Raw genomic sequence first — 21,691 nt, forward strand, 5'->3', positions numbered from 1 at the left:
AAGTCCTAACATTATAGGGTTGGGATAAGTCAAGGTTTCCAGCAAAGAAAAAGAAAAAAACAACAATGTGGACGTCTATCTGTATGGGGAGGGGGCTTTGGTGGGTTCAGTCCCCCAGACCCACATTCCTTCCCTCTTTTTCTTCTTGCCCACACCTCACAGACGAGGATGTGTTATCTTACACCTGACACTATATAGGGTTAGGCTCAGTTGGCGCAGCTATCCTTTTTCCTGTCCAACACAAAGAAAAGTCCGGTGTGTATGTATGTGGGAGGGGTCGGCTCCACAGACCCACGTTTTTTTTCTTTCTCCCCATTTCTCTTTCATGGCTCTGCCCTCACCTGTGTTGAAACTGGCAGGATAGGGTTGGGATAAGAAGCTATTCTGTTTCTGTCCAACACAAAGGGAGAAAAAAAGCACAAAGGAGGAAAAGCCGTGTGTGTGTGTGTGTGTATGGGTAGGGGGCTTTGATGGGTTGGTCCCTCTCTTTCGTGGCTTTGTCCACGCTTAGAAGTCCTACTACATGTGTTGTGTTGAAACTGACATTATAGGGTTAGGTGGAGTCATTGTTCCTAACACACAAAGAAAGAATAAAAGTCGGGTGTGTATATATGTGGGGAGAGTGTGTGTATGTATGGAGGGGCTTTGTTGGGACCCTCTTTCTCTCTTTCTTTCAGGGCTCAAGATAAACCCCTCCATACTCCCAGCCCTGTGTTGTGTTTTGAAACTAACATTATAGGGTTAGGTGGAGTCTTGTTCCTAACACTCGAGTCATTGCTTCCAGCACACAAAGAAAGAATAAAAGTCGGGTGTGTGGGGAGGGTGTATGTATGTATGTATGGAGGGGCTTTGTTGGGACCCTCTTTTTTCTCTTTCTTTCAGGGCTCAAGATAAACCCCTCCATACTCCCAGCCCTGTGTTGTGTTGAAACTAACATTATAGGGTTAGGTGGAGTCATTGTTCCTAACACCCAAGTCATTGCTTCTAACACACAAAGAAAGAATAAAAGTCGGGTGTGTGTGTATGTATATATGGAGGGGCTTTGTTGGGACCCTCTTTTTCTCTTTCTTTCAGGACTCAAGATAAACTCCTCCATTCTCCCACCCTTTTTGCTCAGGGGGAGCAAAGAAAACAACAATAACAACAAAATAAATAAATGGTGGGCGTTTGCTTCGTCCAAAAGGGCTTGGGACTGAGCTGGAGCCGGTGTTTTCCCATTGGTCCGTGCGGCCGGCAAAGAGAGAGAGAGAGAGAGAAAGAAAGAGAGAGACAGTGAGGAGGAGGAAGAGGAGGAGGAGGAGGAAAAGAGGTGGTGAAGCTGCCAGCAGCCGCCAAGCACAAGGCGAGGCGCGCGCACAAGGCCAGCCGCGGCGGCGCACAAGGCGCGCGCACGGAGGAGGCAGCAGCAGCAGAGAGAGAGACACACACACCGAGAGAGAAGAAGAAGAAGCAGGGGCTGCTGCTATTTGCTACGGTATTGTTATCCTTTCTACCCACGGAGGAGGGGAAGGAAGCGAGGCGAGGAAGTGGAGACGGAGGCAAGCATGCAGCAGAAACAGCAGCAGAGCCGGTGCCGGAGAGGCAGCAGCGCCAAGGCGCACTGAAAAGGAGGGAAGAAGGGAGGGAGGGAGGAAAAAAAGGAAGCCAGCTCGTCGCTCTGCAGAAGGAAGAAGAGCAAGGAGAAAGGATCTTATTATCGCCCGTGGAATATACCCAGCAGCGCCTGTGTTGATCTCCTTCCTCGGCCCTCCTCCTCCTCCTCCTGCTGCGCCGCCTTTTGTGCGTGGAATAAGGCCCCCCTCGAAGTGCCGGGAGGAGACTCCATCACCCGAAGGAAGGAAGACCCTCGCCCCGTGGACTTTTCCTCCCTCCTCCGTGGGTCCCTCTCCCCTCCTCTCCCTCGCCTCCATGTGCCGGATAGCGGGAGCCGCGCCGCCGAGGCGGAGGATCCTGCCGCCGCTTCTCTTGATGGTGCTGGCGGCCTTGCAGCAGGTAAAGAAGGGGAAGGGAAGGGAGGGAGGGAGGAAGGGAAGAAGGAGCGGGCTCGGGGCGCTTTTGTTCTTGGCCATCTCCCGGCGAAGGGCGGTGGCGGACCCCCGTTGCCCCGCAGGCGAAGCCGGGCCTGCTTGCTTCCTTGCTTGCTTGGCTGGGGACGGATCCGAGGGGGAACAATGGGGGAGAGTTGGGGACTGGAGGGAGCAGACCCTCCCAGGCTGCCTTTGGTTCGCATGGAGATGGAGACAGAGAGAGAAATAGAGAGAGAGGATCCCTCTCTTCTGTCCTTGAGGAGCAGGTGGATGCTCATCACCATAATAGAGGTAGTTCTGCAGTTTGTGGCCACTTTAAGGCTGTGGAGTCATGGGAGTTGTAGTTTCACGAGGTCTTTCGCCCTCTCTACCGAGCAGTGCAAAGTACTCCTCCATAGCAATGAGCCCTGGGAGCTAAACTGCGTTCGTGCCACAGTGTAGACGCATCCTCTGCCCGCAAAGGGTTACGGCGGGAAGTTGGCGCGCCGAAAGGGAGGGGGTCTTCCTCGCGTGGAGTGGAAAGACCCTTTGCCTTTCCACTCCACAGTGGAAAGTGGGGTGGGGATGGAAAGAAGTGGGGAGCTCACGGTGCCATTACGAAGGAGCGTGGGAAAGGGGTCGAAGAGGCCACGCAGAGTTCCCTCGGGCAGGTCGGGCCCCTTCCCCTCCTGGAGAGCAGCCAGCCAGGTAGTGGCACCCACGCAGTGTCCTCGCGTGAGTTGCTCGAGGCTGGAAAACCTTTGCAAGAAAGAGAAGTGTGACTCGGGGTCTCTTAAGTGACTATGGACTTCATCACAGTAGAGATTGAATCCACTTTAAATCCACGCGGGACGGACCCACTCAGGGGAGAGCTCCCCTGGGTGTGAGGGGTCTCCAGGCACACTATTCCCATGCTCCGTGGGGGACGTTACTTCTCTCCTTTGGCTCCAACACATTCTCCGGGACGCTGCCACGAGAATCGTGGAATCCGCGCAGTATGACCCTACTTTAAGTGCTGTGGCACCATGGGAGTTGTAGTTTGGCGAGGCAGCAGCACTCCTCCTTTGGCAGAGGAGACTAAAGACTACCTTGCTTCCGCAGCATTGAGCCTTAGCAGTCCAAAGCGGGGTCAAACTGCATTACTTCTACAGTGTAGAGCTGCACCCACGGCTGCCCCTTTTGGGCGGGGGAAGAAGTGCTCCCCGGAGCGGCCCTTTCCTCGGGCCTGGAGCAGAAGAGCGGCGGCGGGGCTGAGCCTTTGCCTGGCCCGTTAATCCCTTCCCGGGAAGAATTTAATCAGCCTCCCCCGCTCGCCTCCTGCTTGCTGCTCTCTCTCCTCCTCCTCCTCCTCCTCCTCCTCCCGCGGCGGGGATTTCCATTGGGGCGGGCGAGCGCGCGCCCCTTCCCTCCCTGCCTCTCTCTCTCTCTGTTTCCAGGCCTTTCCTCTCGCGCGCCCAACAGGGGGCGCCAAAGGAGGGCCGTCGCCATAGCAGAAAGCGGGGCCTACACATCCCAAAGCCAACAGATTCCCCCATTTAATCTTGGGTCAAACCTAGTTAAGATTGGGCAAGGAGACCAATTCATATCATTATGGTCTCCATTTTGGAGCGAGGCATGGCAAAAGCTCCTTGCCCAAGGGAACTCGTGTTTAGAGGGGAGCTATACACAGCAATTCAGAAAGAATTGCCAACTGCCCCAGGATTTCTTGTTCTTGTCCAGTAAACAAACATGGCCACTGCTTGCCTGAGTCTGCAACTGTGGGCCCTTCCACACAGTCCTATATCAAGGCAGGAAATCCCACATCTGAGTGTGGACTCAGGCCCCTTCCACACAGCCCTATATCACAGAATATCAAGGCAAAAAATCCCACATTATCTGAGTGTGGACTCAGGGCCTCTCCACACAGTCCTATATCCCAGAACATCAAGGTCAGGAAATCCCACATTATCTGAATGTGGACTCAGGGCCCTTCACGCAGCTTTATATGCCAGAATATCAAGGCAGGAAATCCCACATTATCTGAGTATGGACTCAGGGCCCTTCCACACAGTCCTATATCCCAGAACATCAAGGCAGGAAATCCCACATTATCTGAGTGTGAACTCATGGCCCTTCCACACAGTCCTATATCCCAGAACATCAGGGTCAGGAAATCCCACATTATCTGAGTGTACACTTAGGGCCCCTCCACACAGCCCTATATCCCTGAATATGAAGGTCAGGAAATCCCACATTATCTGAGTGTGGACTCGGGCCCCCTCCACACAGTCCTATATCCCAGATTATCAAGGCAGGAAATCCCACATTATCTGAGTGTACACTCAGGGCCCTTCCACACAGTCCTATATCCCTGAATGTCAAGGCAGAAAATCCCACATTATCTGAGTGTGGACTCAGATAACTGAGTTCAAAGCAGATATTGTGAGATTTTCTGCCTTGATATTCTGTGATATAAGGCTGTGCGGAAGAGCCCTCATAGTCAAGGCCAGGAGTGGATGTCCTTGTTGTTCAACACATCAACATTTGTGGCATTTTGTAGAGAGCAGTGCTTCTCAGGGCCCTTCCATACAGTCCTATATCCTAATATCAAGGTAGAAAATCCCACAGTATCTGCTTTGAACTGTTTTCTGAATCCACACCTAGCTAATGTGGGATTTTCTGCCTTGATATTCTAGGATATGGGGCTCTGTGGAAGGGTCCTGGGTTATCTGAGCCCACACTGCCATACAGTCCAGTTCAAAGCAGAAAATGTGGGATTTTATTCAGTTGTGTTGAAGGGGCCTCAGGCTACTTGATGTGGGACAATGGCAAGCCCTTTTTTTCACCCAAATGATCCATATTTTGCTGCAATTGTTTCCTTATTTTCTGGAAACACACCCAAGGGCCACAGTTAAGGGGCCACCACTTGGAGTCTCCCTAGTGTAATGGTTCAAGGGTAAACTGGATTTCTACCCAAAGAGAGGATAAGAAGATCCATGTTTTACATCAAGAGTTTTGAAAGCTTCATTGAATGAATCTTAACTGTGGTTGGTTTCTTTGAGTTCCACCTTATGGTGACCCTGTGAATGAGAGTCCCCCAGGAGACCTTGTTATTTATAAGACTTACACAGATCTTATAAAACGGAAGTCTCAGGATGGAGGCTTCCTTTACTAAATCAATCCACCTGTCTTGCACTCTCCTGTAATGTTTTTCTTCCTTTCTTAGCCTTCCTGATTTGGGGTTTCCTAAGCACTTAGGGATGAGTTTGTGTGAACAGAATGTGTGTATGGGGCTTTGGAGTAGGGAGTTGTGTTTTCTTCTGGGGTCAGAGCAGGGATTCGTGTGAGAGTTCAATTGGTTTGGACAGGAAATGAGGGAGCAGATAGTTATGGGAAGATGACTCAGATTTTTTCCCCACTCTGCTGAGTTTTGAACGCCTCAGAGAGCAGAAGATTCCCATGGTATGCTAAGTCAGTGTGGGATGCAGAACCCTCCAGATATAGAAGTCTTATCTGTCGTCACCCTGTATGTCCCAAAAGGTGGAAATCATTAACCATATGCTCTTGAAGTATATGTGATGCATTTAGTTTACATGAATCCCTTGCTCTCGATTCTCATGTTGGGATAGGGTGTCAGTTTGTGCATTGTTTCTTGGGTTAATGGATTATTTATATTTGCAAATGGAACTGTATTTTTTTTAAAGATAGAGGTTACTTCAGGGGATTTTCCAGAAGTGAGTCAGGAGGGAGAAGATGGACACTGGTGGTGCGGTCAGTGCAAAAGCCGGTCTTCCTGAGTGTGAAGGGCAGAGAGGAGTTAATCCCTGTACCAGATGGTGCAAATCACTGTCTCTTTAAGTGGCATTTGTGGTCAGAAGCATATCTTCTGGAAGCAGCAAGGAGTTCTTCATGCAGTGCTTTGGGGGAAATGAGTATTTTGTATTCCTGGCTGGGGCAGACATTTGGCTACGGGAGGCCTCCAGTTTAAATCCTGCAGGGTTGAGCACTTGGATCCAGGGAGGCAGCTGCAGTAGCCGCAGTAGTAGTAGCAGCAGCAGTAGCAGCAGCCACCGCTTTAGCAGCCGTCCCTGTCCATGGTGCGGAGCTCCAATTACTCCCTGGCTGTGAACTGGATCCCTGCTATTGAAGTGTGGTAAACACTGACTTGGCATGTTGCAGAGATCCCGTCTCTTGTTGTCCCTGTTTCAAATAGCAGCATTCCCCCCACTCCCTGCCTTGTTATTGCCCCTTTGGCTGGCTTTGATGGTTGCATCAGACATTTAAGGTGCTGAAACATTGATCCTAAACAGCTGGGAGATTTTCTCTTTTGGCTTAATAAGAGGTTAGCTCGTCCTGATGGGAAAAGCTTTCATTAAAGCAGACCTTTTCCTCTTCTCCTTGGAGAGGACTGTTTTAACTTTTGGCTGAGCTTCCTATTTTCCGTGTGTATAAATGGCATGAGTTTGTTTTTTGTTTTTTTGTTTTTGTTTTTTAAAAACCCGTTTTTATTGCAAGGCAAATCCCTGTCTAAAAATGTTCCCCCTCCCCAGACAACTTTCCTTTGTTAGGCTTTCTCCTTCTCCTTGCAACTCTTTTAAATATGCCTCTGTTTTTCTTTTGTACTTCAGAATATCACTTCATAGATAAATATATAAATCAGAATTCTACAGTGGGCTCTTATTTCATTTGGTACTTATCTCCCCCTCTCAGGACTGTTTTTGAATTAAAACAGAACCTGTGAATTATGGCAGGAACTAGTTTTATTGCATGTCAGTGTATCACTTAGTGTCAGTGGCATGTCATGGTTGAAGAATCCAATTTCCCCCTTGTTTGGATAGCCGTTAAAGCAGGTTAGGATTCTTTTTTAATAGGGTGTAGCAGTGCTGGAACTTCGGTATGAAATCATTTTTATAAACCTGCATCTAGAAAGTGGGCTTTAGGGTGTGTGTGTTTGCAGTTACATGGCTTCATCATACCCACGCACCCTCATTGCTAAGGGTTTCTTCTAAATTTGATGTTATTTCAAACTTTGGTAAAATGCATAGAGGCAACTTATGTATAATGACTACAACTTAGGATGTATGCATTAACTAGATTTATTTCCATTTTTAAATCCATTCCCATATCTGCAAGGTATTCCCATGGGATTTGACAACTCCCGTATTCATATTTTACATAGAAAAGCAGACAACATGTTCAATATATATTCAGTATAGCAATTAAAACATACTGTAACTTTGATATTCAGCATCATTGAAGATTAAATACTGGCCTCCTCTGGTATTTTAAAAAATGCAATTAATGGTTCTCCGGGAAGAGCATGACAATACAAAGAGGAAAAGGTTTAACAAGAACATTTATAAGAACAACAACTGATGGTGCTTTGGAGATTGGGGACAAGGAAGAATCTCTGAGAAAAAAGAAATAGTCCTTTAAATAAAAAAGGAAGAAGGGACATCCGGGTATCTAGAATTGAGAATAAAATCCAGGCGTACTTTTTCCCCCTTAGGGAAGTAATCACTTAAATTTGCAACCCTGTCTAGTAAGCCTAACTGCTTTTACACTATTTCTTTGTGTGTCTGGGACACTAGAAAAGTAGACAAAAAACTTTAAAAGGTTATATAGCAGTATTAAAATGGCTGTGATGACTGTGAGAAATGGTTCCTGGGCATATTAAAACAAGCATAACAGATAGGCATTTATGGTTCAGTGGCTGGAATCAGACCCAATGTGATAAAAATGGAAGCCATTACATTGCATTTTTATGAGTGTTTTCTGGACTAATAACACCATTTTCCTCATTTGTGGGGAGGTTTTTGATCTAGCTCCCTGTCTCTAGAAGACTTTGCTGGAAATTAGCACAAACTTCCATACTAGAAATTATGAATGTCATGGAGCTGCTACAGTTCTGTAAGGTGAGGCAGTCATATGATCATTTTCTCCCTGGTAAACAATAATATGAAGTCAGGTGTGAGGAGGGGCACAGTGTGATGACACCATATCACATGTTGTTTGTATAAATAAGAGAGTAAATATAGAGAACTTCATAGTTAGGCAAGTCATACATTATTTATTGTGATTTACAAAGAATGTGGAGACTTCTAGATTTCTATGCATAGTGTTGTGTATTCTAGATTAGTGCCCCCCTGTGTTTTGAATTGCTTGTGTAGACTGGGATATGTGTGTGCGTGTGTCTATATATATATATATATATATATATATATATATATATATATATATAGTTTTTGTTTCATTTCCATTTGTTTATTTGCTTTCCTTTTCAGGAATATGACTTGCATGCTTGAAAAAGTCTCAACAATTTCATTGGTATTATTGAAATATAGTAGAAAATGGTCAATATTTCACAATTCTAGCATCCCCCCTCCCCCCCTTATAGTAATGTCGGTAACATGTTTGAAATATGACAGATCAAAAAACTCTGGTATTTATCGATTTTTATTTTAAGAGTGATGTTCTCAACATGTTCTGTGGAAATAACGTTGTTTTGCCAGATGGATGAGAGAATAAACCATTCTAAAGGAAAATGTTTACTTACATATTAAACTACCAGATGCATTTCAAATATGTTTTTGAGGAAAAGCAGAAATCGACTTTGTGTGCAATACAATTATTTGAAAACATGCACATTTTGTACCCGTTTTATCTGGTTCACAGTCAAGATGATGTGCCCTTAAATGTTGAATTCATTAACATTTCAACATTTCACTATAAGAAATACCAGAGATATAACTAAATCTTTAAGGGATATTTTTATTTAGATACAGCCAATCTAGGGTTGGTATTTAAGAAGTTTTACTGTTCTATTTCATATTCTAACCTAAAGGGTATGAAAATAATTGCTGTTCATTTTAAAGTGGCAACAAACCAGTAGTTGGAAAAACTTTGGACTAAATGCCAGTTTTAAATCTATCCCACCCATCCTCTTTGGGGATCATTCCTTTTAAAAAACCTTACCAATGGATTGGATCCTAACTAGTGGTCAATCAGTTAGAACATTCCTTCAACAGACTTCTGTTTATCATATGCTAAGGAAATTGGAAGATGGAGAGGACAGGTTTTGTGAGGACACTCCCCCGCCTTCCCTTGTAACCCTGAAAATCTGCTTCTACCCCTAAAATAGTAGGGGTAGAACTGGCCCAGTAGACTGCAAAGGGAAGGGAAATGAATGTTACCTAGATCCACCCCACAACGCTATGGTTCTTCATGATCTCTGTGCACCACACATTTTCTTTGAAGCTTGCAGTAATATCAGCAGAAACAAAATCTTGTGGGTTACGTTGGTTTAAGGAAGAAGGTCAACCTCATGTAATACTTGTCATATTAGGAAGCATTGCACTTTCTGTTTCTGAATTGTGCAACCTTTTGTGCATAGCATAAAAATAGTTTGGGGAAATTGAATAAATCTATTTTTTATTAAGTGAAGATGACCACTTAGTGAGTCATGATATGTTTCTTTCCTTGTGATTTTTTTTTGCCTATTCAAAGAATATCTGGTTTCATTTCCATAACATTTAAGACAGGCCAGAATTTTTACACTTCCTGTTTTTATGAGAGTGATTTTAAAAAAAAAACTACTTGCAAAAGACCTGAAGAAAATAATTATTTTTTTTTGCAGAATAAATATCTATTAGCCTATTCATATTGTAGTTGGACAGCACCATAACTGCTATGGCTCCATCTTACGGAATCCTGGGATTTATAGTTTGCTGTGGGACCAGCACTTTCTTGTAGAGAAGGGTAAATACCTCACAAAGCTACAAATCCCAGAATCCCATCACATTGAGCCATGACAGTTAATACGGATTCAGACTGCTATAATTCTGTAGTGTGTGTAGATGTATGAATACTGCCCTCATTTTCACAGACAGAAAAAAGGTGTGTTGGATCTAATTACCATTATGTGACTGGAATTTAATCCTAAGTGAGTTCTGTAGGTTTGTTCTTAAGTTTATTTTGTTTGTAAGTTGAAACAGGTACATTTTTAACTGTAACCCCAGCCAAGAACCCTGTTCAGAAGATTTCACCACAGTTTTTTGTCCCTGTGATAGTTGTGTTTTGAAAAAAAATGGCTTGTTGTGGAAACAAAGATGGGTGATAAAGCTTTAGTGGAGACAGCTTACAGGATTGAATTTCCCTTCGAGAGGCAGATTTCTCTCACTTCCTGTGGTCGCACCCCGTTTGTAACTATGAGTCATATATAAGTCAGATGTTTTTAACTTGGGAACTTCCTGCAAATATGGAGGATAAATTACCCTGTGGCATTTCTGAACTTAGATATACAAGGCATTGCCTCCTGATTACATTAACAAAATATAATGACATGGTCTTAGCTTTGTTACCACAACTTTTTAATTATAGTGTAACACAGTTTCTGGGTCTTTATTAAATATAAACAAATAGAAGCAGATCTGCTGATGAATTCTAGTTGAGCAGTTCTCTTTGGACGTTTCCTTCAATTTAAAAAAAAATATGAGTGTTAAGTCAGTAGGAAGAAGTACTGGAAAACCGAAATGTAATTTTAAAGTCAAATTTGGTTCTTCTCGTTATTCTTTTAAAGATGATCTTGTTTGTCATGTGCAAGGATATTCATGACAGGTAATGGTATACTCGTATTAGAGTACAGTTGGGGATTTTACACCTTTCTGATGTCAATGAACTATTATTGCCATTATTCTAGTTGGGTCTGATACAAATTCAACATTTTCTGGAAAGGTACAGGTTGCAAGGTTGCAAGGGCATGAGTTACAGAGTAAGCAAATGAATCTGAATAGACTCCACCTTTTGAAAAAGAGGTGTTTTAAATATGTTTTTAAACGTTTTAATCTATGAAGTGTTTTTAGTGTCTTTTGTCAATTTGCATTGCCTTAAGTGCCATGGGGCAGGTGGGGTCTGGGAGAAATGATATATAAATGCCTTAAATAAAATGAATGAATTAATATGTGCAGCCCTCTGTTTTCCATACTTTAGAACCTAAAACACATGCTTGTGTCTGGGATTCAGGACAGCAGCTCATATCCCATTGTTAGTTCCAACTAGAATAGGTCTATTGAATCAATGGAAGTAGCATACTTTTGAATCAATTATTTTTCATCTTCAGTGAATCTTCTTTAGCTAGGACGAAGAATTGAATCTAGGGTATCTAATAATGGTTCTTTCTGAAGTTGTTATTTGCCATACAATCTGTCTTCCTTTCAACTATTCCCATTGTGCTATAAAGGAAACAAAAAGTATTCTAGACCTTTCACCATAAAAAGTTTGAGGCTGACTGATTAATACAAAAATGATGCTGTATAAAATTATGGCTTATAAGAAATCTGTTCCACTTTTTCTAAAATAACAATGAAAATATGTATAGCTAGAGATGAAGGCTTATAGCATGAGCTACAATGCCATTTATGTGTGGAACATGTTCTTTATGTACTTATCTTATAGTTTAACACAGTTTGGGAAAAGAAAGGAAATGGTGAAATTCCAAAATTTACAGTCAGATAATAGTTGTAGAGCTTGAGATATATAGAAGAATTAATTACATAAATTATTTTATTCAAAACAACATTGTATTTTTCAATGTTCTAAGAAATGCTATTTATTTATCAGAATTAGATTCTTTAAAGCATTCTATGGATAGAAATTGATGGTCCTTTTCTTTGAAAACCTTCTTTATAAAGATAATGCCTTCTTGTCTTGTTTGCAATTCAGAAATGTTTTATGTTAATAGAATGTTTTTATTCTTGACCTAAATTGCTACTCCCAATTAGAGTAAACAAGGTGAATCAAGAAAATCAATAAAAATGTTGTTTTATCAGTTTGTATGGATTTACTGGGCCTATTGCAGTTTCATTAGATTTGTAATACAGGTTATACCTTTATATTCATCCCACCTAATCTTGGTAGCTAAGTAGGTTGAGGCCTACTTGAATGGAGGAATGCCAAAGAATGCTTGGATTTGTAGGCTACATTTCAAAATGGGAAGTGATGCACAACCTCTGAGTATATTTTCCCAGGAAAGCACTAGGAGGTCTATAGGGTCACCAAAAAGTGACATACAATTTGAAGGCAGCCTGTTTGGGATGAGGCTATTAGTATTATTTTATTACATTTATTATTTTACTCTTTATTATTATTACATTTACATTATTTTACTCTATTACTATTTTTATTTCATTTATTATTTTACTCTATTTTTTATTATTCCATTTATTATTTTTGCTATTTATTATTATTAAAGTTATTATTTTACTTTATTTTTATTATTACATTTATTATTTTACCATATTATTGTTATTATTACATTTCCATTATTTTACTCTATTATTATTTTTATTACATTTATTATTTTCTTTTCTTTTATTATGATTGGAAGGATACGCAAAAACATTTACATTGAACAACAGTAATCAGAGTTGGAGAGTCGTATTTTAAATTGCAGTTTTATGTAAATATTCAAAACCATTTAACCTACTGATGCCTCAATTAATGTAATTTTATTGGTATCTATATTTATTTTGAAATTTACCAGTAGCTTCTGCATTTCCCACCCTCAGCTTATACTTGAGTCAAGTCAATACATTTCCCCAGTTTTTTGTGGTAAAATTAGGTGTCTCGGCTTATATTCGGGTCGGCTTATACTCAAGTATATACGCCATTTAATTTTCCTATTGATCTTCCTGGATCTTTCAGCAACATTTGATATTTTCATTCTTGTTTGGTTGTCTAGCTGATATGGAACATGGGAGCCTTTGTGGAGGTTGCAGCCTTTTTGTTCCCAGAAGATGGTCCTGGGGGGTCTATTGTTCAACCTCTTTGTAGAGTTCCAAGATGTTATTACTATTCCCTGTGTTTTCAATGCCTACATTTAACTTCTGATTAAGATCTTCCTAAGCTTTGGAGTTGTGTATGATTAGTATTTATTTATTTATTTATTTCAGTTGCTTCTACCCCGCCCTTCTCACCCTGGAGGGGACTCAGGGCGGCTTACAAAAGCAAGGCACAATTCGATGCCTGCATCACATAACAGTAATAAGACAAATAACATCACTTAACAGAAAACAGCAAATCTAGCAGTAACATCAATTAACAGAAGACAATAATTATTGTAAGGCAAAAACAACCATAAAACCAATAAAAGCAATAAAACCAATACAAACCATTTCTCCTCATTGATGGTCAGCGTTTCACAATCTCATAGTTCAAATTCCAATTCCACAATTGTCAGTCCTTTCAGTCCTATCCATCTGGTTGTCTATATCTAGTTGTCAGAGTGCCCAAAGGCCTGGTCACACAACCACGTCTTTACCTTCCTCCTGAAGGAGAGGAGGGATGTTGATGCCCTAATTTCCCCCGGGAATGAGTTCCACAGGTGAGGGGCCACCACTGAGAAGGCCCTGCTCCTCGTCCCCACCAGCCTCACTTGTGATAGCGGTGGGGTCGAGAACAGGGCCTCCCAGATGATCTCAAATTCCGGGGTGGGACGAGGGAGATACGTTCGGACAGATACACTGGACCGGACCGTAAAGGGTTTTGTAGGTCAAAACCAGCACCTTGAATTGTGCTCGGAACTGACACAGCAGGGGGGTAGTGTGTTCCCTGTATGTCGCTCCGGTGAGCAGTCTGGCTGCTGCTCACTGGACCAGTTGAAGTTTCCGAACAGTCTTCAAGGGCAACCCCACATAGAGTGCGTTGCAGAAGTCTATTCGGGATGTAACAAGAGTGTGGACCACTGTGGCCAGATCAGACTTCCCAGGGTACGGGCGCAACTGGTGCACACGTTTTAATTGTGCATAAGCTCTCCCGGCCACCGCCGAGACCTGGGGTTCCAGGCTCAGCGATGAGTCCAGGATCACTCCCAAGCTGCGAACCTGAGTCTTCAGGGGGAGTGTAACCCCGTCCAGCACAGGCTGTAACCCTATGCCCTGTATAGTATATACTTATGATACCCAGCTCTGTTTCTCCTTTACAACTGATCCAAGCTGGCTGTAGCATTATAGAAATAGTCTGAATGTGGCTGAATGGGCAGAGGCTTAATTCAGACAAAATGCAAGTATTCCTAGTTAGCAGGAGAACCAAGTTCGTATTTGGATCTCGGCTTGTTGCTCTCCCTCTGAAAAATTAGGTTTGTAACTTGGAAACATTCTTGGAACTTGCATTGTTTTCAGAAAGCCAATTGCTCCAGTCTCCAGGAGTATCTTTACCCCATTTTGCTTGATGCACTTGCTTTACCCTTTCTTGAGAAAGAGGTTTGCTTCATGCCATAGTTCTTGCATCTGTTAAACTGCTGTAATGTGTTCTATGTGGGGTTCCCATTGGAACGTGTTTAGAAGCTGTAGCCAGTTCAAAATGCAGCAGCCAGATTGATATCAGTTGTGTATTTCAGAGGCCATATAAAACTGGTCCTGCAAGAACTACACTGGCTTCCAATTTGCTTCTGAGTTCAATTTAAGATTCTGGTGTTGACCTATTAAGCCCTGAATGACTTGAAGCCCAGGTACCTGAAGGACAACTCCTTAATGAGCCTACCAAAAATTTGAGCTCTTCAGAGAAGATACTGTTGTGTTTTCCAACATTTTGTGAAATTGGGGGCCTTTCCAGACAGGGCTTTATCAGGTTCCTGGGACCCTATCCACACTCACCCCAGAAAGTGTGTGCTTTCTGGGGTGGATGTTCAGATGGGACTGGCCCAGGAGGACACCGGGAAGCAATACAGTATTCTGCGGTCCAGACACCAGAAGTAGTGGGTTTATCCTGTGCCTTCCAAGAAGAATAAACCCGCTATCAAATTAATTCACCACAAACCAGGGGTTTCCTGGTTTGTGGCAAATTAATGCTGGGTTGCCCAGAAAGTTGTCTGGGCAGCCCCTTTTTATTGCGGAAGTTTCCGCAATAAAGGGGTTGTCTAGATCCGCTCAAGGTTGGTGGTCGTTAGGTTGGTGGGGACATGTACCAACATAACTGTGGAATTACCTGTCCAAGGAAGTTGGCATTTCCCATCCCTTTTAAGCTTCTATTGGGCAGCTGGAACTGTTGTTCCACATGGTATTCAATGTTGGAAATTACCATTTCCCCTGTTTCAAAACTGGATGTGGTGTTGTTTTCTTAGATTGTCTTTAGGGGTGTTTAAAGAGTATTTTAATGTGCTTTAAAAAGTTTTCATGCTTGTATGGTTTTAATTGGGTTTTTTTATGTGTTATTCACCTCTGGAGCCCCTTTAAGTTAGGAGGCAATACAGAAATATTTCAAACAAACAAACAACACTGTTCACTTTTAACAATGAAATCCAGAGTTGGGGGTCGGAGTGTGTGAAGTGGCATATTGATCACCTCACCCAAAACTCTTCTGGTTCCTGGAGGTCCATCAGAATGAGATTGTTTGTGTTTCTTCCCAATTCTATGTGTTTTTATTTTACCTTCTAATTGTCTACAACAGGAGAGAAAAATGTGTGTCTGTGTGTGTGAGGTATAGGGTAGTACAAATGGGGGTTCAGTCTTGTTGTTGGGGAAGAGAATGAAGGAAATCTGGGAGTTATGGATCAAAGACTGTTTCTGCCCTGTTGTTAACCACCACAAGAAGATTTTCTCTGGCTGCTGTCCACATGAACACTACTGGGGTGCAAGTATAATAGCCCCACAAGTAGAATGCCCTTTGTCAGTGTATGTAGGTAAGATGGTTCTGTCTATCTTGGGAGTTTTTGCATGTTTATACAGCTAATTCTAATGGGTGCTTAGTTAGTAAACATAACTAAGTATGCATTTGCAAATCTGGACTCTGTAAGTGTTCTTGTCAAATGAAATAAAACAAGGAGTACGGCACACCACATCATTCTTATAAAGCTGACTTAACCCATTTAACTGTAACCATGACTTATTCCTCATTGGATCCGTTCTGTGTCTTTATGGGGATATGTTTTGACAAACTTCAGTATTTAAAATTGATTGCCCTATCCACAGCACATTTGTGCTGATGGACGCCTCCACTGACTTCTAGAGCTTTGAGGCATTAGCAGAAACAAGAGCTGCATTTAATTTAGTTCAGAGAACTCATTATTTCAGATTGCAGTAGTGCATATGAGATTCAGCCAGGATGAGAGCTTCAGTGCACTATGCAAACACACCCTGCAGACCTGCAGTTCAGTAAAGATTTATTTGGTTTCTTAATGTTAGAAATGGCAGTGTCCTTACTTCATTGGGCACTTAATATTGTAAAGGTTAGTAATATCCCTACATGTGGAAGTTAGACTATTTATAACAATTTTAAAAGGAGAAAAATCAGCTTGAGAAACACAAAGCAAATGCAACATGTGGCATGGACAAATGGCCGTTTCTCTTTTCCTATATACACTATGAAAGTCAGCTATTCTCATCTTTTCCAGAAACTACTTCTCATGATACAATTAGCTGTATAATAGGAGCATAGTGATATCATAAATTCTACTCTTCACAATTTAGAAAGAGAACATACCATTCCATGTAAGCAAGAACACCTTGTCAAAGTATCTTGTTGAGTAATGTTGTGATTTGCATCATTAGGTAGGACAGGATTTCTTTAAAACCAAATTAAGGTCATTTTTAGAATCCTCAGAAAAATGGTATAACAGAATGTATGTAGATAAATCCATGTTCCACTGTAACACGCAGTGTCCCTAACTAGCAGTGACCATGCTGATCAGAGCGTGAAACAAAGTTTGTGTACATTGACCCATCAGAAAGCAAAGACCCGGCCATTTATGTGGACTATTTTATATTTTGAAGTATTTCAGATTTAGAAATTCCACATAAGAGATGCTCAACCTGGACACATTCATACGATTTTATATTTGCTGTTTTTCAGATATGTAGTGAAGAGTGTTCCAAAGTATTTATCTGCATTCTTTTTTAAATTTTCTGTTTGCCAAAGCAGCTCAACATCCCTAGAAGATGTAATGATTGCATGAAGATTTAGCTGTACTTGTAATAGAGAGAACTCCTGCTTAGTTTATAGCCCCATACACTCAAAAGACAAATGAAGTTGTAATGTTCACAATGTAGACTGAAACAGCATAAACATGAAAAAATTGACTCTTTCAGGTTAATAATAATAATAATAATAATAATAATAATAATAAATTTATTACCTGTCCCTCTTTTTGGCTCGAAATAGGGCACAACATAGTCAAACACATCTATAAAATCACATATTAAAACACAATTAAAATGCAACCATAAAAGCATGTATGAAAACATACACATATTTAGATATATTAGACAAAAGTTAAGATCCATAAACAAAGAATGTGATTTAAAAGTCATAGTTAAAGTTGATTGCGTAGGCCTTCCAAAAGAGATAGGTCTTCAGTTTTGTTTTGAATTCTGACAGCTCATTTAGCTGTCAGTGCTCTTTCGGCAGGTCATTCCACAGTCTCGGGGCAGCTGATGAAAAGGTCCTCTGGGTGCCAGTTACTGGTCAGGTTCTGGCTGGTTGGAGTAGCTACCCAAGACTTGTCCTCCTGGATATGATCATATCTGAAGGCACAAAATAGCCATGACTGCTTATTTATTTATTTATTTACTTTACTTTACTTATATACCTTACTTATATACCGCTGTTCTCAGCCCGAAGGCGACTCACAGCGGTTCACAACAAATGAGAATTATCCTACTGTAAATTTCTCACATGTAATACCCATCCAATTTCTACTGTATTGTTTGAGCTCCATCTCATGCTTACTATTCCTTACAGTGCCGTTGTTACTTCTCCTGACCTAAAAGAGCAGAAACAGAGACTGGAAATACTGTTTTTGGATTACATTACCCAATTCTTCCTGGCTAGCAGGGTCACTGGGAATACCAGCTGGAGAATTCTATGGGCTGCCATAGTAACATTACCAACCAAAATTAGGCCCGGTGGAAACCATACTTCTGATGTTTAACGTATCCAGTTTGGATTTTCCAGCTATGTTCTGTCTCAATTGTTGGAGGCATGGGAAAGAAACCATAAATAGCCAGACTTTAAATCAGATTCTCTTATAAGAATTCTGCCAGTTCCCTGAGCCCTCAATGTGCCAGCGCTGTCAAGATTGAGACACTGAAAATGGTTCATATGCAAAACCTTTTATATTTGCCATACTCATAGTCCCTTGGCAACTGTCTACCCATTTTCTTTGATAGCCTAAACCAGGGGTCCTCAAACCTTTTTAATAGAGGGTCAGGTCACAGTCCCTCAAACTGTTGGAGGACCAGATTATAATTTGAAAAAAAAACAAAACATGAATGAAGTCCTATGCACAGTGCACATATCTTATTTGTAGTGCAAAAAAAAACCACTTAAAAACAATACAATAATTAAAATGAAGAATAATTTTAACAAATATAAACTTACTAGTATTTCAATGGGAAGTGTGGGCCTGCTTTTGGCTGATGAGATAGGATTGTTGTTGTTGTGTGCTTTCAAGTCGTTTCAGACTTACGTTGACCCTGAGCGAGGGCCGGGTAAATGACCTTGGAGCGCCATATCTGGCTCCCGGGTCTTAGTTTGAGGACCCCTGGCCTAAACTGTTTCAGAATGCTCAAATGAAATTTTAAGTTACTACAATGCTAGAAAATTTGGGGATAAGAGGAAAAAAAAGCTTTTGTGAGGCAGAATTCTTTTCCTCCCAGTTGCCTGTCTGAAAATTGTTTTCATTTTTATTCTCAAATGTAAGAATAACAAACTTGTCTCTTGCTCATTCAAACCTGAAATAATAGATTCAAATTACAAGAAATGCATTTCTGCCTGAAAGAAAGAACTTTATGGTGGTTACAGGTATTCAACAGCAGAAGAGTCTATTTTGGAAGGAAGTGGAACCTCTCAGGGCCCATCTGCACAGGTCGAAAGCCTGTGTTTTTTCTGGTCTAGGCTGAGGCCAAACGACGCCCCAGACTTATCCGGTATAACCTGGAGTATACCTGTATTTCCAGGTTTACTACAAATTAAAAAAAACGTACAGAGAGCATCTTTCAATAAGGACACCTTTCAATAAGGTCCAGATCTTTGCAAGTATGGGGCGTGGAGAGATTGCTCCTGAGATTGATATCCGCAATCTGAGGAGCAGTCTCCACAGCAATCCCGTCTCCATGGGCTTAAGCAGCCCATGAAGGAGGGATGTCAGTGCTATCCTCCCATTCCTCACCCCCTTTTCTGGCCTCAAACAAAGTAAAAAAGCTTCAATTACCAAGGCTGGAGTCTTCAATGTTCTCAGTGGTGCCTGGAAATGATACAGTGGCACTTTCAAGGGGAGATTCCCCCTCCCTTCTTGAAAGCTTCATTGCATCATTTCCAGGTGCAACGGAGCACTTGGAAGCCTCCAACCCAGGTAACTACACCTTTTTATTTTGTTTAAGGGCAGAAACATACGCCCCCCCCCCCCCCGATCCCGTGCCGATGCGGAGTCCGCACAGGAGGGAATGTACCCCCCCCCCATCATAAGGTTTGTGACCATTGTTGCTTGTTTCTCGGGTTTTTGGCCTGTGTGGAAGGGGCCTCAGGGATATATTAGGCATTGATCCCTGTACTGCAGTTTTTTGGATTAGTTGCCACTTGGGGTGTCTTTAGAGACTAATTGCAAGCTAGTAATTATAGTCGCTGTTTCAGAGTCTGCCAGGTGTTACTACCAGACTTTTAGATTATCTGTTATTTGGCTTCTGTCCAAGAAATTGGGAATCAGTGAAGTATTGTTTGATAGTTTTACGCGTTCCAAGGAGCACAATTTTGGAATAATTTTACTATTGTGATTGCTTTCACATGTTTTGTCAGTTCATTTGGGAACACTGACAGCATCTTCCTCTACTGAAACCATTGTTTTTTCTTGTTACCAGAGGTGCTCAGAGTGGTAAAAATTACAATTTATGAGTTTTGTAATTTCATAAGTTCTTTCCTCTGTCTGTTTTCAGCTATCCCGTTCCCTGTTTTTATGGTGATGATGATGGTGATTTTAAAAAAATTGTCTATCAGATATTTGAAAACAGTGTCACTTTAGATGAGAACATTTTCTTCCCTGCCTAGTATCTTGGTTTAAGTGCTGACATATCATCTGTTCTAGTGAGATAACATACCAGTGTGGATGCAGTAAGCATTTTAATACTGAAAGAAGTTACCCTCCATGCAGCTCAATGGCCACTAACAATTTTTCTCAGTTGAATTTTGACTAATTCTTGCTTAGCTGGAATTGATCTAGAGCAGTGGTTCTCAACCTGGGGTCCCCAGATGTTTTTGGCCTACAACTCCCAGAAATCCCAGCCCGTTTACCAGCTGTTAGGATCTCTGGGAGTTGAAGGCCAAAAGCATCTGGGGACCCCAGGTTGAGAACCACTGATCTAGAGTAATGGAAGAGCAGTACTCCAGTATTTAAAAAGTAATTAAATCCCCCTTAAGCACAGTCAATCAAAATATGTTTGTTTTATCATTATTTTGGTTTTGATTGTTGTGATTATTATAAATTCATGTTGCCTTGGACTAGACAATGCTATGTTGTAATATCTAGGTGTGTTTTGTATTAGACTTACTAGTTTAGGCTTTATTTTAGCAGTTTTCAGTAAAATATACATCATATGTGGAGAATAGTTTGTTTTTTATATTCATTTTAATCTGTATTTACAAGAGTATTTCGTAGAATAAAAGGCCTGCCCATACTATGCATTTGTTTTTACTTAAAGTTATTTAAATATTTACAAAATTGAGGCCTAAATAGCCAGTGGGATAAAATATAAATATTTATTGGTTTACATGCTTGAATGCTAAATGGTATTCACAGGGAAAAAAATAAAACAGCTGTCTGCTAATTGTCCAATTTGTTCATAAAATAATTCGTTATAATATAATAATTATTATTGCATTTATTTAAATGCCGCCTTTTTCAATCTAAGATTCGGAGAAGTTTAAAAACATTAAAACAAATACATCTAAAAACTTCACACAAAAGTTAAAAATATATAGTTAAACTAAATGTATTTTATGCAAAAACATGATTTTTTTAATACCCCAAGGTTGATTTTTATTTATTTTACTTTGAGTACTTCTACCCCGTCCTTCTCAACCGCCTAGGGGGGACTCAGGGTGGCTTACAACCGGCACAATTAGATGCCAACAATTCAACAAATAAAATACATAGCAGCAGTAATCACAAATAGTTAAAAAGCAATCAATTAATACAATAACAACTAAAAGAAAACCCAACTAGTGGCTAACATTCACCGAGTTCTAAAAATCCGTAAGTCCGTTCAGCATTATCATAATCCTTTCCAAACTCGTCATTACCTTGTCAGTCTGCCAAAGGCCTGGTCCCATATCCATGTTTTCAACTTCCTTCTGAAGGAAAGGAGGGATGTCAATGACCTAATTTCCCCAGGGAGTGAATTCCACAGGCAAGGGTCCACCACTGAGAAGGCCCTGTCCCTCGTCCCCACCAGTCTCACTTGTGATAAAGGTGGGGCCGAGAGCAGGGTCTCCCCAGAAGATCTTAAGCTCCGAGGTGGGACATAGAAGGAGATACGTTCGGACAGGTACGCTGAGCCGGAGCCGTATAGGGTTTTATAGGTCAAAACCAGCACTTTGAATTGTGCTTGGAACTGGATCGGCAGCCAGTGGAGCTGACATAGCAGAGGGGTGATCAAAAGGTTGTTACATAGACTACCAATATCCTTTTCAGAAATTTCAGAACAAATACGAATGGTAGGAGA

The 21,691-nt window shown here is 41.5% G+C and overlaps 1 protein-coding gene across 2 annotated transcripts in view; it reads left to right on the plus strand.

Moving 5' to 3' along the window:
* The first annotated feature begins 1,286 nt into the window (after window positions 1–1,286).
* Window positions 1,287–21,691, plus strand: part of CDH2 (cadherin 2) — a 158,085-nt gene continuing 137,680 nt past the window's right edge. The window contains exon 1 of one of the 2 annotated variants that reach the window (XM_060775206.2): window positions 1,287–1,992. In XM_060775206.2, the coding sequence (XP_060631189.1) occupies window positions 1,909–1,992 (84 nt within the window). In that variant the 5' untranslated portion in view covers window positions 1,287–1,908. Of the gene's footprint in view, window positions 1,993–7,852; window positions 7,901–21,691 lie in introns of those variants that run through there. The other variant, XM_060775208.2, reaches the window with a different exon arrangement.

Source organism: Anolis sagrei, chromosome 4 (genome assembly GCF_037176765.1).
Source record: "Anolis sagrei isolate rAnoSag1 chromosome 4, rAnoSag1.mat, whole genome shotgun sequence".
Lineage (NCBI taxonomy): Eukaryota > Metazoa > Chordata > Lepidosauria > Squamata > Dactyloidae > Anolis > Anolis sagrei.